A 20,776-nucleotide genomic window follows, 5' to 3' on the forward strand; every position below is an offset into this window, starting at 1 on the left:
ATTTCTAATTTTAGTTTTTAAAAAAAAAATTAAGACATCTAAAATTTACCTTTGTACTTACATAATCAATATATGTTTATGTATGTGATCAAATTACCTTCTATTTCATGATGTTATTGTGTCTTTAAGCTTTATTCAATTATGGGTGCATGGAATGTTCTTTAAATCCCAAAAATTGCTAAATTTCAAAGGTTTTATCGCTTTGTCGAGTCCGAGCCAGTTCAAGAGTCGAGTTATGCTTGCCAAGTCAGAGTCGGGTCTGAATCTAGGAACTATGGTCATAAGAAATCAGAATAGAAATTCACAATGTTAAAATCTGACAAAGATATAACTTCTCAAACTTTCCAGTTTATTTTCTGGAGTGGAACTTCAAAATAGGTCAAGTTTTATAATATGACATTTGCAACTTTGTGACCTAAAGGTTAACACAATGCGACTCAAAAATAGAGTGCTAGACACCTCAAATGAGTGGTAGATAGTGACAAAGACCCTTCAATATTCAAGGTGTATTAATAACTTTTTGCAGGCAGTCAACATTTTAGAGGATGTATTGTCTTCATCTAATCAAACTCAAACATTTATGTTTACACGTCGATGATAAATGACAAATGAATATCAAGTTGCCAATAGCTAGCTTACCAAGGGTTCCCTACTATCTTGAGCCTGAAAGTTTTAGGAGACAGAGAATTTTAACTCTAATGAAATTTCTTACGGAGTGACCAAACACCAGTGATAAACTTAAGCGGTAAAGCTCAACATAGCATCTGATCTACCCTACTTCATTCTTGCCAACAACCACAAGAATAAGAAATAGAAAACTAACCATGCACAAAGAATAACCTAGCTTTCTTTACAGTTTCTCCTTAAAAATTCATGTGCAAATCTGAATTATCTCTGGTTTGTCACCTGCCAAGAGGCCTGTGAATCATTAAAGTCGTCTTGCACAAGAGATAGCAGAGGGGTTCAAGATAACACAATTCTTTTGGGTTTAATTAAATCCATAATTCTAAGAATATTAAGACACATGATCTCCAGTGGACGAGACTCTGGAGATGGGCAGCTGAGTTTGGTATCTTTTACAGCTATAGATTAGATTAAAGGAAAAGAATAATATTATTGCAGACCTTAGGCACCTATGTCAAGTTCAAGGGGCAAGGATTACCAAGCCTAAGCAATTGTTACAAACAATGACAACGGATATTTTCATCACCTTCAGGAGGTAGGGTTTGAGGATGGAAAGAACTTATTAAAGATATTCACAACATGAACGCCTAAGGAAAGAAACCATAGCCTATCAGCAACCCATTCAGAAACAAGCAAAAGAGCATAACTAGGATGTTAATATTTTGCCCAGAAATAAAGATAAACAGAAGTAAACAAAATAAAGAACACTAAGACACAAAGATTTATCCTAGGGAAACCCTCCAACTTGCAGGCAAAAATTCAGCCAAGCCAAAAAAATCTCTTTTATTTAATTATAGAGGTTTGAGTACAATGCTTCTAACTGAATATAAAACTCATCGCACAAGGCAATGATATATATCTAGAATTGAGCGACTCTTCATAACCGAAAGTCTCTTCATTTTCCAAAAGTGTGTCTCTTCATATGTCCAAACATGTGTCACTTCATACTTTCAACACATTTCTCTTCATATTTCCATATATGAAAGAGCACCATGCAGATAACACAGTATATCCACTGCAGCTAAAATATCAACATAGGAGATGGAAGTCATCAAAGATAACATCAGTCCTGTTGTTTTGGCAAAGTTCAAGAAAAGAGACAATAATTAGAGCGCTCAACCTTCAAGTTTGTTTCCTCCCAAAACCAAACAATCCTTTCTAGGAAGCTGTATTCTCTTGCATGAGACTAGACATGAATGACATAGGATGGCACTTTTGTTGTACAATGCCAATCTGCAAGTAAGCATCCACGAGCCTTCAAAGCTGTATCGGATTTATTCTCTCTTAAACAAGCTCTAATTGGAAGCATATTTGACAAAACTCCAAGTGGAGGAGCTCCAAAAGGTTCACACTCAAGTTGTGGCTCCAAGGAACTGATTGTAATTAAAAATTATGTAAGAAGTGACCCAATGATCCTCCTATCTGGATGGTCAAATCCTTGGCTGATAGAGTGATGAAACACTCAGGTTCAACAAGTGGCAGTGACCTTTCTATTGCTTGTCGCAACTCATTCAAATCTTGTCTTAATTACTGAGACTCGTGAAATCCTTGAGCAAAATCTCTTTCATATTTGGGTTACTAATGGGGCTCAAGCATTTGGCACAAGAAACAAGAATCATTAGGTTATCATGGATCTGGGCAGTTGTCGTGCCTCATTCTTGATCACCTTTTCTTTAAAACAGTTTCTGATGTTTACTCTAGATACATGTGAAGGTGAATTCAAAGGGACACATCCTCTCTAGGACAATTATATTGCAATTTCCCATTTTCCTCTATGTTCATCTTTTATTGCTCCCAAAAATGGTAATCCATATCAAAATGTGTGCATAAATTTATCATTATTCCTCACCAAATGACACCATTCTTCAAAGCAATTTTAATATACACATTAAAACCAACCAAACACCTATACATCATCTTTTTGTGGGGAATGAGCTCAGTCTTTAAGAACTAGATAGCGAGAATTTTGGTTTGCAAATTACCTCAATGAAGAGGAATAATCCTTTCACAGCTTATAGGAAGCACCTTCTCTATTAGCATGATTTGTAAGGTCTTATTCTTAATGATAACCCAATTTCCCTGATTATTGCATAATTACTTGCTTCCCTTACCAAGAGATCTGCAATCTCTAAGGTTAATAAAAAGATTTAAAAGTAATAAATGTTGTAATTAGTGTTCTTAGCTTTCTGAAAATGAAGTCATATTGTAGTCAAATGAAGTTGGGTCACTAGATTCTTGTTTTATTTGGGATCCTTTTCTCACTTGAAAAAACAATCATGTGCGTCTCCCCTCATTAGTCTCTTTTTTTGTTTCCCCTAAATTCAATCATGTTACCTGCATACGTATAAATTAATGGTCCCATACATTCCTACAACCTTGATGGATCCCTGCATTGTAGTTTATGATATGTTACCAGAAATGGAAACAATCAGCATCAGCATGAGACCAAGCAAGAGTGTGGACAGGGTAGCCAGCGCACACCTCTACCACCCCAAGTACCTTATGGCATTCTTGGAAGCACCTAGGGTGGCAGGGGTGCACCTTGGCCATCCCATTATGTGCCCAAGAGCTCCTAACCATGGACCCCAAAACATTTATATTGAAAAAAAATGCTTTGAACAATACATTATCATATGCTATATATATATATATTATCTACTTGAATATATTATTATAAAACTCATAATTGCATTGTATGTTGAAGAAAGTCATATCAACCTTGCTTAACTAAAGTTCAGTATTCAATACTGTATGCATTTATTATTTTGTCTTCACTGAACTTGTCCTCGCATGATGAAGTAGGCAGCCCACATTGGGGTGGCACTCTATAAGGTTCTTAACACAAATTTTAATATTACCCTCAGATCTAATAAATAGATTCACAGTATTGAGCAAAAAATCACCAAAAACACCAAAAGTAGTCATCTAATCTTGCAGAAAAGGACATTAAATTGAATGAAACTTCATATAACATCACCGAAATGTATTTTCTGATATCTAAAAGTAGCTTATCAGGTTTGGAATCTATAATGATTAGAAGACAGAAATCTAACAGTTACATGCAAATATAACCAATAATGCAAAGGAATAAAACAGACATAAGAATACTAAAAGATGCAAAGATTCAATGTGGTTCACAAATCTTGGGCTACGTCCACCAAACAGAGTCCAACCTTATTATCCAGTGAAGAGTAAATTACAATCTAATACATATTAAATTATACAGTGGCTTATTCATAGCCCTTTAGACCGTTTACCAATGTCAGCCAACAAGTAAACCCTTAAAATACTTGATGAGTCAACGTAGAGAAATGCTTGACAAGTTAACCCCAAAATAATTTCCACGATACATGGCGAGTGTAACAATACTTGCTTGACCAATCACCATAAACCAACAATCTTCCACTTAAGAACTAATCAGGCTCCACATTAAACCCCATTTCACACTTCGAGACTGACTATGTAGCAACGTCGCTGCCCCTGAACCTCCCATTAGATTGCCACACCCTAGACTCTGTTGTTCTTTTTTATTATTTTCAATCTTGAAGACCAATGAAAGCTGAACAGAATTTCAACTTCTCCCTTGTCACTGCTTTTGAAAACATATATGTCGGTTCTTCATTTCTATGTATCTTTTCCAGCTTTAGTTGTCCGTCATCGAAAACTGACCAAATGAAGTGATACTTCAACTATATGTGTTTTGGCCTTACAGCACAATGCACAATTCTTTGCAAGATGAATGGCACTCTGGTTATCAGTAAACAAATAATTTTTAGTCTCTTTAGTTGAGTATCTCCCAAACTTAGTAAATTTTACGAAATAAAAGAAGGCGCGCATGTGGGGCCAGTTTCACTTAAGTGACTCCTACTTTTCAGTCAGCTTGAGTGGGGCCTTTAAGTTTTCCCTTATTGATGGGTGAATTAATGATTTTAAGGAAACATAATATTCCAACTAAAATGACATGCTCATCTTCTGGAAGAATTGCCTGAAATCTAGGCTTTTGCAGATGTTTGATCCTTTTTGGATTGTGAAGTCTTCACAAGGCATCACCATGGATTATTTGGTTTTCTATTGTCGGTGTTTTCTTATTTTCTTCTTCTGCAACAAGAATACAAACTTCTAAGACAAAACCCTTGGAAATTGATGAACTTGGACATCTACCCTTTTAGAATATTAGTATGTTATTATTTTAATGGTCAATTACATAATATATTTAACCATTTGTAGATAAGATTGTTTCTACAATCTTCTAAAGTTTATTATTAGAAACATCGATCATTTGTTAATACATCAAATATTTTACCAATTAGTTTGCATACTATCGTATCAGAGTAAATTCTTCTTTCAGAACATTTATAAATTCTTGAACAAGATTTTGTCTAAGTTTTTTTGAAATTTCATTCTGGAATTCATTCATCCGTTCATTTCCTCAAAATTTTGATTTTTGAAAATTTTGAAGCCCTGGGAAATATTTGTTAAGTTTTCTTCTCGTGGCTAAAACATGAATAGGATTTTTTACACTGTTTTTTCCGTGACCATTCTTTCTTGCATGTGTGACTTTATTTCTAGATTCTGCATCTTCCTGTAACTGGCATCGTCTCCCTGCAAATTGCGAGCTGAAATCCGTCGCAGGCATTTTTTGGGGCTCATTTTTTCTCTGCAACTAGGCATTGTTTCTTTCTTTGCAGCTAGGAGTCTATTTTTTAAATTGTCTATCTGCAAAAACAGAATTTTTGGGCTCTTTTTTTGGCAGTTTTTCTGCAAATCATGGCTGTTTTTGCAGTTTCCACCATTCTTTCTTACAGCAATCTGTTTTTTTAAGTTTAAGCAGCTGGCTAAAGGTTCTGTTCGAATCTCTTAGATGTCTTGCCGAATTTGTAATCTTTATTCAGATTCTTGATGGGTATATATATATATACTAAAAAATGAAAGAAATCTACATAATTCTAAAACTAAATTATTTCAAAGTATGAATCTATGATTCTAAATCATTTCATAGTATTAATCTATGGATCAAATCCAGCCACGGATCCGGGTCGGATCCGGATCTGGGTCCCCCCTCTAGGGCACGAATCCAGTAACTAAGGTTTTTTGTGCCAGCAGATTTGTATTTCGACTTCAAATTCATTTTGAGGTTTTTGCAAGGATTTTTTGGGTTGTCTTTAGATTTTGGGGGTTAGCCGGAAAATTTTCTCAAAATCTGTGCCAGTCATACTTCATCATTTTTCTAAAGCTTGTACTTGAATTTGCCTCTGTTTTCTACATTGGAATTCGTATTTTTTGATCTATGTTATCACCTCTTTTATAGTTTTTGTTTTTTGTGCATTGGGACATTGCAAGATGGCATCACTGACCAACTTAATGTTGGAGGGCAGTCAGATATTCAACAGCAAGAACTATAACACCTAGTAGCAAAACATGCTGACAATCTTCGAATATCGCCCACTTGAGGTGATTGTTTTGGGCACAGAGACTCATCCTACTACAGTACAAGCAGATATAGATGAGTTTGACGATCGGAATTGAGAAGTAGTCATGCTTCTCAAGCTCTTTGTCATAGAGAATTCAGTTGCCTTAGATTCCTTCTAGCAAGTCTTTAGCTGACATCTGGTAACACTTGGAGTTGCATGAGACATCCGACAATAGTTGAGCATTCATTCTAAAGAATCAGTTGTTCTCTATCATGCTGGATGAACATGTGTCCTTATAAGAGCATCTCACGAAGATTAAAGACATTCAAGATCATCTCGAAGCCATTGGTCAGAAAATGGACGAAGAGGATATAGTAGTCATTACCTTGAAGAGCCTAGCAAAATCTTATGAGCACTTTATTGAGACTCAACATTACTTCCACATATGTTGATTTGGAAATTCTAGAGTTATGGACCAAACTTTGCAACAAGATCATTGGAAACAACAGTTTGGTAGCAATGCCAGCTTGTCCTCCTCAAAGCATGCCTTTCAGCCAAATCCTTCCATAAGGATAAAGGTATATCTTAGTGCTCTCAGCCATTTCAACAGATGAGCTCTAATCAATCTCAAGATGCTTCAAAGAAGAAGGTGTAGTACAAACACTGTCACAAATCTAGACATTTGCTCAAGATTAATTTGTTAGTTTTTTATTAGTGGAAGCAAGGAGAGTTTCAACCTAACGCCAATGGTGTTGAGCACACAGAAAAAAAAAGAGTCTGCCTTTTATGCCTTCATAGCTAAAAGCCCTGCAAAGCGTGTAAAATCTTCTACTTGGTATATCAATTCTGGTGCTTCTCAACATTTCACTCATAGGCATGATTGATTTACAGATTTTTCTCCCTTTACTGATTCAATTATATTTGGAGGAGGTGAAGAGTATATTGTTGTCATCAAGGACAACGTATAGGTACAGTCAGGTGGGAGGAATCTCATTTTCCTCAATGTATACTATGTTCCTAGCATAGAACTCAACCTACTCTCGATGAATCATACCATGTGGCATTCTCCTCAATTTGATGTAATATTTAATAAACACAAGTGTTTGATTATTGATCATTAAAACGCACCATTGTAGTTGTTGGCCTTCAAGATCATGGTCTATATAGGGTTGTGGATACTGGTGATTCTCTTTAGCATGCTTTCGCAGCAAAATTGGTTTCTATCAGCAATCTCTAGCATCAGAGATATGGTCACCTGAACATTCACTACCTTGCTCAGCTTGTTTAGGATGATTTACTACTTGGCCTACCTGAAATTCAAAATCAAAATCAGCAAGTTTGTGGAGCTTGTCGAGTTGGAAAGCAATACAGGACGTTGTTCAAAGATGGTGACTCATGGCGAGCATCTAAGGTACTATAGTTGGTCCATGCTGATGAATGTGATCTAATGAATACTCTCTTTGTTACGGGTGGAGGTATTTTTTACTTCTTGCTAATGATTCCATTAGAAAAATGTCATGTCCCCTCTTTTAGCTCAGTCTAGCAAAGACATGTGAGTGACCTTATTATGGGGTCTTGTAGGCTGAAAGGGTTGGATAGAGACCCAGTATGGTTATTCAGTGTTGGGGACTTGATGTTCTGGCAATTATTGATCAGTTGGCAGACATTCCTTGTTTTTAGGAGGCAGTTCCTATTTTTTAGGAGGTATGATCTTGCCCAGGGTTGGGTCTCCATGAGATTACTCTTTGGGTTCAATTTCAGCGGGATAGGGCTTGTTTCCTAAATTTTAGGAGCATCCCTAGATTTTAGGGATGAGAGTGCCAGTGGATCCTTAATTTCTGACTTCAGTCATAGACAGGTGACAGGATGATTTTATGGTTTGTGATGTTAGTTGGGCATTTTGTGGCTATTTGGGTTATATTTTTAATATTTCCTAAGTTAGTGTTTAATAATTAAATAAGGCTAAGTTATTAGCCATTTTGGAGTAATAAGGGGTTTTTGGCCTCATTTGGATGCGCATCCTATGGTGTGATAGCTCGTTAGAAAGGTCTCGAAATTCTCTAAATCTTTATCTTTGGTCTCAGGGAAATTCAGTGAATAAATTTATGTCTATGGGGAAAAAGGTCATTTTCTAGTAACATGACCACTTTAAAATAAGAAATTATAACACTTTCACTACTCAACGCCACTTGGAGACACTTAGGGTTTGATTTGCAATTGAGAGGGGTTATAAGGAGATAGAGGCTTCATTCTAAGATCATCTTTTGCATATTTGACAACTTGTTTATGAATTTGCTCTGAATGGGCGATTTCTAGTCTGGGACGCAAACCCTAGGTTAGTGATTGGCTAGGACGTAGCTCTCGGCAATCTTTGGCACCGAATCTCTTAGGCATTGTGTGTGGTGATTAAGGACAGAGCCATCAATTCTCATTGGGGTTTCAGCGTGGCATATCATCTTTCCAGTTGGAACGTGGTTCATTGCAGCTTGTGGGATGCCATTTGCAACAAATACGCCGCATGGTGTATAGAGTATTGCTTGTATTCACCTTCAAATGTCTGCTAGATCCAAAAACAATCTTCACCTTCCAGTTTGACATCAAATTGTATGTCAGCTTTGGGAAATGCATTAGATTTATTGCTTGGCTCTATAATTTAGACAAATCTGCCTAGTACGGTTTGCAATAATTCTGATTTTTACTGATTACCTTATTTATTTCAGTCTTGTTTCATTGTTGTTGTTCCCTATTCCTTTCTATGTTATAAAACCATCAAAAACAAACAAACCTTTCTACACTTCTGTCTAGTTCTACAAGAAAATATAAATAAACAGGAAAACAGATTTAAAAAATATAAAATTACAGCAGATCAGCAGAAGAGATCCATTAGGGATCTTTCAGTGGTATCAGAGCTTACATTCTACCAACCTATAAAGTTTGTGAGAAATTGTCACAAAAGATTTCAGCATCTGGGTACAGGCTAAAAAGTTTTGATAAATCATTTTGGCATCTCGGTATTAGATAAAAAGTTTTGATAATTCATTTCAGCATCTGGGTATTGGCTAAAAAGTTTTGATAATTCATTTTGATATCTAGGTATTGGATAAAAAGTTTTGATAATTCATTTCAGCAACTAGGTACTAGCTAAAAAGTTTTGATAATTCATATTAGCATCTAGGAATCACTAGTTGGTGGATTGAATACAAATATATGCATCCAAGAGCTAAGATACACAGATTTTATACACGCAGGAGAGCTCAACTTGAGCAAGGGTTTGGAATAGACTAGGAACCTATTATGGCAGAAGAATAGGTGGGCGGCACAGGGAATCAGGATGATGAAGAGAGAGAGTTGGTGTGGACCCTATTCACTACTCAGCCCAGGATAGCTTAAGCTTTAGACAGATTACAGGATACCTTGAAGCGTTTGGAGATGGTTGGACACAGAGGCAAGCGAAGTAGATCAGTTTCAGTGGTTAGTAGTCAGGGCATCCATCAATCCCATTCTTCAGTTGCGAGCTCCCTTCATTCCTCTAGGCGGCATCACCATCGTACACCTACTACGAATAGACCATTGCTTCCTCAGTTCATACCAGGTGAACAGCCAGCACAGGTAGAACTACCTAAGGTGGGGTTCCAAGAGTCAGTTTTGGTAGCCACAGCTAAGTGGAGAGCTCTACCCCTTAAGGTTAGGGATGTCTTCCCTCTTCCCCAGTATTGTGCATAGCGTAGAGATACAACTAAGTTCAGGGGAGATCGTGGTTATAGACCACCACAGCAGCAGGAGAACTATGACCTCAATAGAGCTACTGGGAAGATCACATTGGCTACATATAATGGCTCAAAAGATATGAGTGCACGAGCTTGGTTTCACAAGCTGGATATATATCTTTCATTATGGCCCATGCCTGAGTGTGAGGCTATTCCGTTTGATGTGTTGCATCTAGAGGAGATTGCCTATGATTGGTGGCACCATGGATTGGTTACCCAAGATCACGCCTTAGTACATTCCTATGCTAAGTTCACTGAGCGACTCATTACACAGTTTGACTGTAAGGATACAAAACTTTACTATAGAGAGTTGGCTCATCTGAGACAAACTGGTCATGTAGAAGCTTATATTAATGAATTCCAGCGCATTACAATTATGGTACCTGATATGACACAAAAGCATAGTGTGATGCTATTCATTGAGGGATTGTAGGACAGGCTTAAGGGATTGGTTCGTGCTTTCTAGCTGGCCACTCTTAAGGACGCTATTGATGTGACATTGAGATTGGACACCACTCCTACCTCTTATCAGACTGATAAGAAACCATCGGGGAATATACAAGCACCACAGAGACCTCCTTTACAGGCTAAGGACACGCCACCTCCACCTCCCAAAGTAGACCTGGATTCTAGAAATGAACTAAGGAGGAGGAAATTATGTTTTTCTTGTAAGGAGCCATGGGTACCAGGACATAGGTGCCTTGGGCAAGGAAAGGCACATCTTATTGAGGTCATATCAAATGCGGACAATGAGGAGGTTTGAGATATAAATGACAAAGATGATGGTGTCCAAATTGAGCTCGAAGATGCTGAGGTAGCAGTCGCAACACAAGGGACTATGGCTACGTTGTCAGGTGCACTGATGATTCACCTCTTCTACATCTCGGGTATGATCCATGGGCATACTATGTATTGTTTGGTGGACAGATAATTTATAAATACAAGAATGGTAGACCGATGTGGTCTGCAAGCACAGAATTTTCCAAGAATCAATGTGACTGTGACCAATGGTCTTACTCTACAATGCGTCAAGGGTATCCCATAGTTGAGCATAGGCATGAAGGGATACACCTTGATAGATGACTTTTACATTTGTGATCTAGGGGGCACGGATGTAGTTTTGGGTGCACAGTGGTTGCAATATTTGGGGAGATACAGCCAAGATTTCAGGAAGAGACAATTGGAGTTTATGGTGGGAAGAAGGAAGATCGTGCTCAAGGCATGCCCACTTTCGTCTCAAGGTGGATCAGCTAGGAGTATGATTACTGATCAAGACTCAGATAGTAATAGTGATTTGATCATAACCCCATGTCCCTCAATATCTCAACACACAGGAGTGAGTGCCTTAGATTTGCCACGAAGACTGTATGAGGTTTGGGACGAGTTGCATAACAGGACTGTCTTGGGACCGGCTATTGGTTTGAATTTTGACAGGAGGACAAGATGGCCATTTGTTTGGATTCTTGGGCGCGAGGGTATTCAAGTGTGGATTCTCTACTGTGACGATGTGATCTACTTCACTTCTACACCTTACAGTGGGGAGTATGTTTGTCCTAACAAGACACTTTAGGTTTGGGGTCGATCAATGCTCTGTATTTGGATTGCTTGGGATAGTGGAGGATTAGTGTTGTATTGCTTGTGGGCAAGCATCTCCGAGAGGGGAGGACTGTCATGTCCCCTCTTTTAGCTCAGTCTAGCAGAGACATGTGAGTCGGCTTATTATGGGGTCTTGTAGGCTGACAGGGTTGGATAGAGACCCAGTATGGTTATTCAGTATTGGGGACTTGATGTTCTGGCAGTTATTGATCAGTTGGGAGACGTTCCTTGTTTTTAGGAGGCAGTTCCTACTTTTTAGGAGGTATGATCTTGCCCAGGATTGGGTCTCCATGAGATTGCTCTTTGGGTTCAATTTCAGAGGGATAGGGCTTGTTTCCTAAATTTTAGGAGCATCCCTAGATTTTAGAGATGAGACTGCCAGTGGATCCTTGATTTCCGACTGCAGTCACAGACAGGTGATAGGATGATTTTATGGTTTGTGATGTCAGTTGGGTATTTTGTGGCTATTTGGGTTATATTTTTAATATTTCCTAAGTTAGAGTTTAATAATTAAATAAGGCTAAGTTATTAGCCATTTTGGAGTAATAAGGGGTTTTTGGCCTCATCTGGATGCGCATCCTATAGTGTGATAGCTAGTTGGAAAGGTTTCGAAAATCTTTAAATCTTTCTCTTTGGTCTCAGGGAAATTCAGTGAAAAAATTTCTGTCTATGGGGAAAAAGGTCATTTTCTAGTGACATAACCACTTTAAAATAAGAAATTATAACACTTTCACTACCCAACGCCACTTGGAGACACTTAGGGTTTGATTTGCAATTGAGAGGGGTTATAAAGAGATAGAGGCTTCATTCTAAGATCATCTTTTGCATATTTGACAACTTGTTTATGAATTTGCTCTGAATGGGTGATTTCTAGTATGGGACGCAAACCCCAGGTTAGTGATTGGCTGGGACGTAGCCCTGAGCAATCTTTGGCACCGAATCTCTTAGGCATTGTGCGTGGTGATTAAGGACAGAGGCATCAATTCTCATTGGGGTTTCAGCGTGGCATATCATCTTTCCAGTTGGGACATGAATCATTGCAGTCTGTGGGACGCCATTTGCAACAGATACACCACATGGTGTATAGAGTATTGCTTGTATTCACCTCCAAATGTATGCTAGATTCAAGAACAATCTTCATCTTCCAGTTTGACATCAAATTTGTATGTGAGCTTTGAGAAATGCATTGGATTTATTGCTTGGCTCTATAATTCAGACAAATCTGCCTGGTACGATTTGCAATAATTCTGATTTTTACTGAATACCTTATTTATTTCAATCTTGTTTCATGGTTGTTGTTCCCTATTCCTTTCTATGTTATAAAACCATCAAAAACAAACAAACCTTTTTGCACTTCTGTCTAGTTCTGCAAGAAAACATAAATAAACAGGAAAACAAATTTAAAAAATATAAAATTACAACAGATCAGCAGAAGAGATCCATCAGAGATCTTTCAAAAAGTGTGGCTGTACTTTCTTAAATAGAAATCAAAGGTATTTATCATATTTCAAAAATTTAAGGCCTTAGTAGAAAAAAATTTTGGTTTCTCTTATATCTGATAATGAGGGGGATTTTTGTTCTACTAATTTCTCCACTTTGTGTTACACGTGACATAAAATCTCAATTAACCACACCATACACCCCTCAAGAAAACAGCATAGTAGAGTGCCATAGTGACATCATTACAGAAATTGCCAAGCCTTTGATGGAACATAGAAATGTTCCTAAGAAATATTGGGCAAAATCAGTGGTTATTACAGTCTACCTCCTTAATAGGCCCCCCACACATGTTGTTAGGGGAAAGACTCTTGAAGAAGCCTAGACTGGTCAAAAACCTAGGATCAATCATCTAAAAGCTTTTGGCTCATTAGCATATGTTTGGATTCTAGATGCTCAACGCTCCGAGTTGGATTCCAAGAGTCAGAAGCTTATGTTTACAGGGTACAATGATAGCCATAAGGGTTACTGCCTCATTAATGTAGACACGGATCATCTTATCTTCAACTATGAAGTTGTCTCTAATGAAGAACAAGGACCATTTCGCTCTTCCTCATCTTTGTAGAATTTTGAGGATTAGTCTTTGAGAGCCTTGAATTTGGTTGATCGTCTTCAATTAGGTCCACCTGATGGGAGGGATGATGCAGAATCTAAATTTTATGATGCATTACCGACTTTCCTCCAGATGATGCTAATCTTCCACCTATTGTCGATCTTGTTCCGACTCCAATTATTCCTCCTAATAATGTTGGCATATCTACTCTTTAGCCTAGATGGTGGGCTAAGACTATCAGTGATCTTCGTCCTGATAAGCTCATTGAGGGTAGATCTAGTAAAAATAAGGGTAACCAACCAAATATAGTTAACTTTGCTCTCATGGCCAACTTTCATAGTATTTATGAGCCTCAAACATTTAAAGAGGCCAAAGGGATTCCAAAGTGAGAATAGGCTATGGATGCATAATACTAGAATCCTCTGAAGAATCCCAACTGGATTCTCTCTAATCTTCCTGTAGAGAAGACACCCACTAGCTACAAATGGGAAGGTCAAGTATCATGCAAATGTTACCTTAGATGAATTCAATGCTAGATTAGTTGCTCAAGGATTCACACAACACAAAGCCATTGATTATGAGAAGACTTTTGCTCTTGTTGCCAAGATGAGTAAAATTCGTCTTCTTCCCACCATTACAGCTCAATTTGGATGGAAAGTCCATCAAATGGATGTTAAGAGTGTCTTCCTAAAAAGTGAGTTGCAAGAAGAAGTCTACATGGCTCAACGTCTTGGTTTCAAGGTTGTCGATAAAGAGTACCAAGTTTGTAGACTCAACAAAGCACTCTATGGACTAAAACAGGCCCCTCGAGTAGGGCACATCAACATTAATTGATACTTAGTTGCTCATGGTTTTTAGTGTTGACCTTCTAACAATAATTTGTATATCAAACACTTCGGTGATGATATTCTTTGCCATGTTATCTATGTGGATGACTTGATCATTATTGGAAATTCAGCACATTTGATGCAGAAATCAAACAAGATCTATGCAAGGATTTTGATATGACAGATTTAAGGCTTCTCCATTATTGTTTAGGTGTTTAGGTTTGGCAAATTGATGTTAGTATTCTTATTTCTTAGTCTAAGTATGTCAAGAACTTGTTTGACAGGTTTTGTATGCAAGATTGTAAACCTACTTCCACACCTATGGAGAAAGGACTAAACTTGTCAACCAAGTCTGATTCTTATCTTGTTGATGAAACCATTTACAGGCAACTAGTGGGTTGTCTCATCTACCTCACTGCCACTAGACTTGGCCACGGTTTTTCAAGGAGCTACATTTCACGCTTCATGACAGCCCCCAAGGTTAATTGGGTAGCAGAAAATTGTATGTTGCGCTATGTAAAGGGCACCTTTTCTTATGGCCTTCTTTACACTAGGAGTCATCATTCCAAACTCAGTGGATTCACAAATTCAGATTGATTGATGAGAAGACATCAACTTCTAGATGTGTTTAGTTTGAGATCTGGTGCAATCACCTAGGTCCTAGACTATTTTGAAGCAGTTTGCAATTTCACTCTCATCAACAAGAGCAGAATATTGAGGAGTTGTTAAGGCAGCTTGTGAGGCAGTTTGGCTTCATCAGATGCTTACGGATATGTATTTGTCTCAAGTAGGCCCGACTCTCTTGGTCTCCGATAATCAAGGAGTGTTCAAACTTGCCAAGAACTCAATCTTCCATGAAAGAACCATACATGTGGATGTTCATGGTCATTACATTCGACAGTTGGTTGAAGATGAGAATATTCACTTGCAGTACGTTCCAACAACAGATCAGACTGTGGACATTCTCACCAAGTCTCTTAGTCCAGATATGTTTGTTCAATCCAAGGGACAGCTTGGTGTTGTGGACAGATTGACTTTTAAGGGAGGGTATTAGAATATTATTATGTTATTACTTTAACGGTCAATTATGTAATATATTTAATCATTTGTAGATAAGATTGTTTCTATGATCTTCTTAAGTTTCTTATTTTCTTATTAGAAACTTTCTATTTTGTAAATTTGTAAATTCGTTTATGATGATATCTTCAATTAATTGTTTATACATCAAATAGTTTTACATATTACTTTGTGTAATATACCCAAGCTTCATCTATGGAGAAATACGAGTCATTAATGCTAAAGACATTACATGGTTTTGAAAGTTAGTGTTTGAAATGAAAATGCTAGTCAAGATTTGGGCAGCGGTTCTTGCATGAAATGATTCCAGGTTGTTGTCCGGCAAACTGGGTAGTTAGACAGTTATTGGTACAGAGAACACAGGTGTAGGATGGATTATTAGTTGTAAGTGACCAAGAATCCCTCAATCCCTCATCATTTTCTGGCCTACTAGGTTGTGAATTAGAATCAAATTTCAAAAGCATACTCATTGTAAGGAGATAAATAAACTTGAATCATCTATTCATGTATTCCTCTGTCAACACTTCTTCTGTCAGTAACATTTGTTTCTTTTTACAGGTTGAACCTAGAATATCCTAGAATAAATGTGAAGTCTTCTATAAGGAGTGATTGAATGAATTTAAATACTCTATTGTTGTTATGAATGCACAATAAAATCTGCAACAGGTTTTCAATTTTACATGCCTGTACTTTGAAAGCATATTTCAGTGGTATCAGAGCCAGAAACCCTGCCAGCCTGTGGGGTTTAGTCTTCTTTTTCAGGTTTTTGGTTGCACATCCTTGTATCTGGTTTCTATGCACTCCAGAGGGTTTAAATCACATAGACACAATACAAGGAGTAGGTTTGCGCAATAAGACAGAGGAAATAAATCCAGCTGAAGTATAAATGGGGGAGAGAAGGAATGAAGACACCCCTCATGAATTGAATAATCAGTTGAATCACTTATTGAAAGTGTTTGCATAACAGCAATAGCAAGTTCCCCTTCTAATCTCTTTGTATTCATTCATGTTGTAAACTTGCAATCATTGATAGGAATACAGTTTATGCTTGTCATTTTGCTCTTCTCATTTCGTCGTCCTTTCCATCAGGCCTCTAGATCTCAGGTAGCTGTCTCCATGGCAAAATCTTACAGCAGGGTTTTTCAGGCCATTTTCAGCTCCTTCGTGCATTCTATACAGATCCAGCCTTAGTACTGGACACACCACTCTTTTTTCAGCAGAATTGGACTGTTGCACCTGTCATTCTGAGCTATTATAGCCTGCACCATCTCCTAGCAGACATGGACAGAGGCATTGCATTAATCTTATGAAGGTTTCTCACAGTACAAGTTGCTGTAAGTGAACACTACTGAATGTCAGCATTAGTAAGGGATTTATTATTGCAAGAAACACTGTTGTTTGGTATTCTGTTGATAATTACCATTTAAGGGTTTGCTTTTGCATCAATATTTGTGAGTTTCAGATATTGGATATAATATAATAATACAATATCTGATTTAAAGTGCTGTTCTGCATTTGTTATTTACCCCAGTTGCATGCATCAGAAAGATACAATTTTTTATCTTACCTATCATGTATTATTGAATCCGTGAGGGCTACAGAAATTATAACAGCCATTGAGAATTCAGATATTCTTCTAATACATGGCTACTCGGTCATTTAAGGGTTTTTTTTTATTCGTAACAGCATTAAGGATGGTTCAATTTGCTGTACATAATATGTTTAAGTGCCTGCAGTATTGCATCATCGCTAAACAGCTATAATTTATTAACATTGGTCAATTATTATTGCTTAACTTGCACAAATTTGATAAATTGCCCACTATCTAGAGTTGTCAGATTGAGAGCATAACATTCTTAGTGAAAATCAAGTAGCAGATATTTTCACAAAGCCATTTTCTAAAGAAAGTTTAACTTTTTTTTATCATTGTAATATTTTGCACAAGGCACATTTACATAAAAATGGGGGAGAGATTATGATATAATGTACTCTCCCTCGTAGTCCTGGGTAAAGGTTAAGAGACAGCATCATATGTCCTGCATACCTAGTATAGATTTATTTATTTTACTTTATGTATTCTTACTTAACCTTATTTGCCCTTTTATGTTTAGATGTCTTATGAAAGAGTCTCCTTCAGGAATGTGACCTCCCTTTTCAATGACACGTCATAGTTGCCTTACATGTAACTCCTTAAAGAATGTAACCTCCTCAATGACAAATCATACATGCCTTGCAAGTAAATCCTTCAAGAGTGTAATCTTCACGCTTAGTGACATGTCTTGGTAGCCTTACAAGTAACTCACCCGTCCTCACTGAATGAGATAGCATATATCTCTCACAACAAGTTAAAAACTGCTCAAGAGGAAAATCCCTAGATTCCCTCGAAGTGAGGAGTTACAAAATATATGAAGGCCATTTTCTAATAAAGCAATTTAATTCAAAAGGTTTTCCTCGACGGCAAGCATCCAAGTCCCCCCTCTGCCCATGAGAAACAGTGGGCTTTTACTTCCCAGGCATATCAAAATAAAATTAAATAAAAATTGCATTGATGTCACTAACCCAATCCCCAAGATGCCTGTGCATCATATACGTCATACTTCTGTTATATTCCTTGCAACCTGTTCACTGCTTGCCAGATATTGTGTCAAGACTCGACCCTTTAGACCCTATATTCCAGGAGTACCTTGCAACACTTGGACATGTGGACCCTATCTTTTTGACTTGGACTCTCTATTAGGAACATTATTTTGGCTTTTAATTAAAAGAATATTAATGATATTTTCTTTATCACTGATATTTAATTATTGCATGATATTTTAATTATGGAAATTTATTTTTCAAATTATGAATTGCTTATGATATTTGTTCAATCATGATATATACACTAATGTTTGATACAAATTAACCATTATTATCTTTTATGCAAATTGAAATATGAATAATGTATGATATTTAATATAGATTTCAGGACATTGACTCATGACTAACTGATGCATTTTCTTTTGAGTGTCTGAGTAGTTGCAGGTGGAAGGCGAGAGTGTGGCAGAGGTAGAGGGGGCTAGCTCCTCGGCAGCGATGGGTCAGATAGCTGATTGCATACCCACAGACCACATTCCAGTTTTGTTTCTTCTTTACACTCCTGTGATTTGTTTGTGAAAGTTAAATTAGGAAATTCTTTTTACTCTCGGTATTGTTATAATTGATTAGAAATTTTAGAAATCAAAATTTGCAAACCTTGATAGTTGAGAATATATGTTAGAAATATAAAACATATAAATAGAGACTATTACATATTCTAAAAGTACAGAAGCATACTCACATTTCATGCTTTACTTATGAAGCCTCTTCTTTGAACCCAAAAAATTTATTTCAATCCTCATTTGATCTTGGAATATAAAACACCACTATAACGTCATAACAATAATAATGCCCAATATATAAACTGATGGGGTCATACAATCTGGGAAAAATAGCAACTCTGTGTGCATTATTTTTTCTTTTTTGGGGGAGGGGCATACTCAGCATTATTGTTCTGTCAAAGCCAACACAGCAGGGAGTGGAGTTTGAATGCGAAGGAATCTTGTGCCAAACTGGGAAAGAAGGAAAGGGATTAAGGGAGACAAGAAAAGGAAAAAGGACAGAGGCAAACCGGGAGGAGCACAGGGAAAGTCACAGAGATCTGGAAGCTTTGGAACCCTACAACATACCAGGTTGGATTTTCCTTTTTTTTAATCTTATCTCTGTATGCATCTCTTCTTATGCCTGCTATTTGTGAGTTTTGCTTTAGATTTGTCTATCATTTTTTTCATGATATTTTAATTATGGAAATCTCTTTTTCAAATGATGAATTGCTTATGATATTTGTTCAATCATGATATATATGCTAATGTTTGATACAAATTAACCATTATTATCTTTTATGCAAATTGAAATATGAATAATGTACGATATTTAATATAGATTTCAGGACATTGACTCATGATTAACTGATGCATTTGCTTTCGAGTGTCTGAGTGGTTGCAGGTGGAAGGCGAGAGTGTGGCAGAGGTAGAGGAGGCTAGCTCCTCAGCAGCGATGGGTCGGATAGCTGATTGCATACCCACACACCACATTCCGGTTTTGTTTCTTCTTTACACTCCTGTGATTTGTATGTGAAAGTTAAATTAGGAAATTCTTTTTACTCTTGGTATTGTTATAATTGATTAGAAATTTTAGAAATCAAAATTCGCAAACCTTGATAGTTGAGAATATATGTTAGAAATATAAAACATATAAATAGAGACTATTACATATTCTAAAAGTACAGAATCATACTCACATTTCATGCTTTACTTATAAAGCCTCTTCTTTGAGCCCAAAAAATTATTTCAATCCTCATTTGATCTTGGAATTTAAAACACCACTAAAACGTCATAACAATAATAATGCCCAACATATAGACTGATGGGGTCATACAATCTGGGAAAAATAGCAACTCTGTGTGCATTATTTTTTCTCTTTTTGGGGAGGGGCATACTCAGCACTATTGTTCTGTCAAAGCCAACACAGCAGGGAGTGGAGTTTGGGGAGGAATCTTGTGCCAAATTGGGAAGGGAGGAAAGGGATTAAGGGAGACAAGAAATGGAAAAAGGATAGAGGTGAATGGAGAGGAGCACAGGGGAAGTCACAGCGATCTGGAAGCTTTGGAACCCTACAACATACCAGGTTGGATTTTCCTTTTTTCTAAATCTTATCTCTGCATGGATCTCTTCTTATGCCTGCTAATTGTGAGTTTTGCTTTAGATTTGTCTATCATTTTTTTCAATATGGGTTGAACTGTTCAAAACCTTTTTACCCCTTCTTCTTCTCCCATAAAATCTCCTGCTAATAAGTGTCTATCATCAGGACTTAATTCGACAGACGCCAGATCTTGCTCACCCATTTATTTTCCCTCCACATCACTCTGCCAGTTAGGCAGCGTACCACTCCAGTTCAGCACTTTCTTTCAAACTGAAACGTTCCTCACCTATCAACAGGCAAATCAATGTTTTTACTTCCTGTCAAAAGCTGTCGATAACATCTACTCATATTATCATTTTTTTTTAAATATATTTTTCTATCATGGCTAAAAACCTCTTTTCCAACAAAACCCCAAGGCCTGACTGGTGTATTTTAGCAAGCCTTACCTGAACCATTAAATACTGCTCAATCCTCATAACATGAGCAGGGTTTCAAAACACATAGCTAAGAAATGGTTGACTGTGAAATCAACACCATGTGCATGACCTGTTGGAGCCTTTTTGTTAAACTAGACAAAGAATCCCAGTTTTAATGTAGTTGGTATGATTAGATTTTATGTTAAAAATGTTGCGGCACATGATCCAC

At 37.2% G+C, this 20,776-nt stretch overlaps 1 protein-coding gene across 2 annotated transcripts in view; it reads right to left on the reverse strand.

The window, feature by feature from the left end:
* Positions 1 to 20,776, reverse strand: part of LOC149565152 (complex 1 family protein / LVR family protein) — a 53,138-nt gene that overhangs the window by 3,860 nt on the left and 28,502 nt on the right. The window contains exon 2 of one of the 2 annotated variants that reach the window (XM_089818702.1): positions 18,916 to 20,417. The exons of the other annotated variant lie outside the window; for it this stretch is intronic. Coding sequence (XP_089674828.1) covers positions 20,362 to 20,417 — 56 coding nt within the window. The 3' untranslated portion in view covers positions 18,916 to 20,361. Of the gene's footprint in view, positions 1 to 18,915; positions 20,418 to 20,776 lie in introns of those variants that run through there. 2 annotated transcript variants of the gene reach the window in all.

The sequence above is a fragment of the Cupressus sempervirens genome, chromosome 3 (genome assembly GCF_028749045.1).
Source record: "Cupressus sempervirens isolate cs-2001-9-10 chromosome 3, ASM2874904v1, whole genome shotgun sequence".
NCBI classification, from domain to species: Eukaryota; Viridiplantae; Streptophyta; class Pinopsida; order Cupressales; family Cupressaceae; genus Cupressus; species Cupressus sempervirens.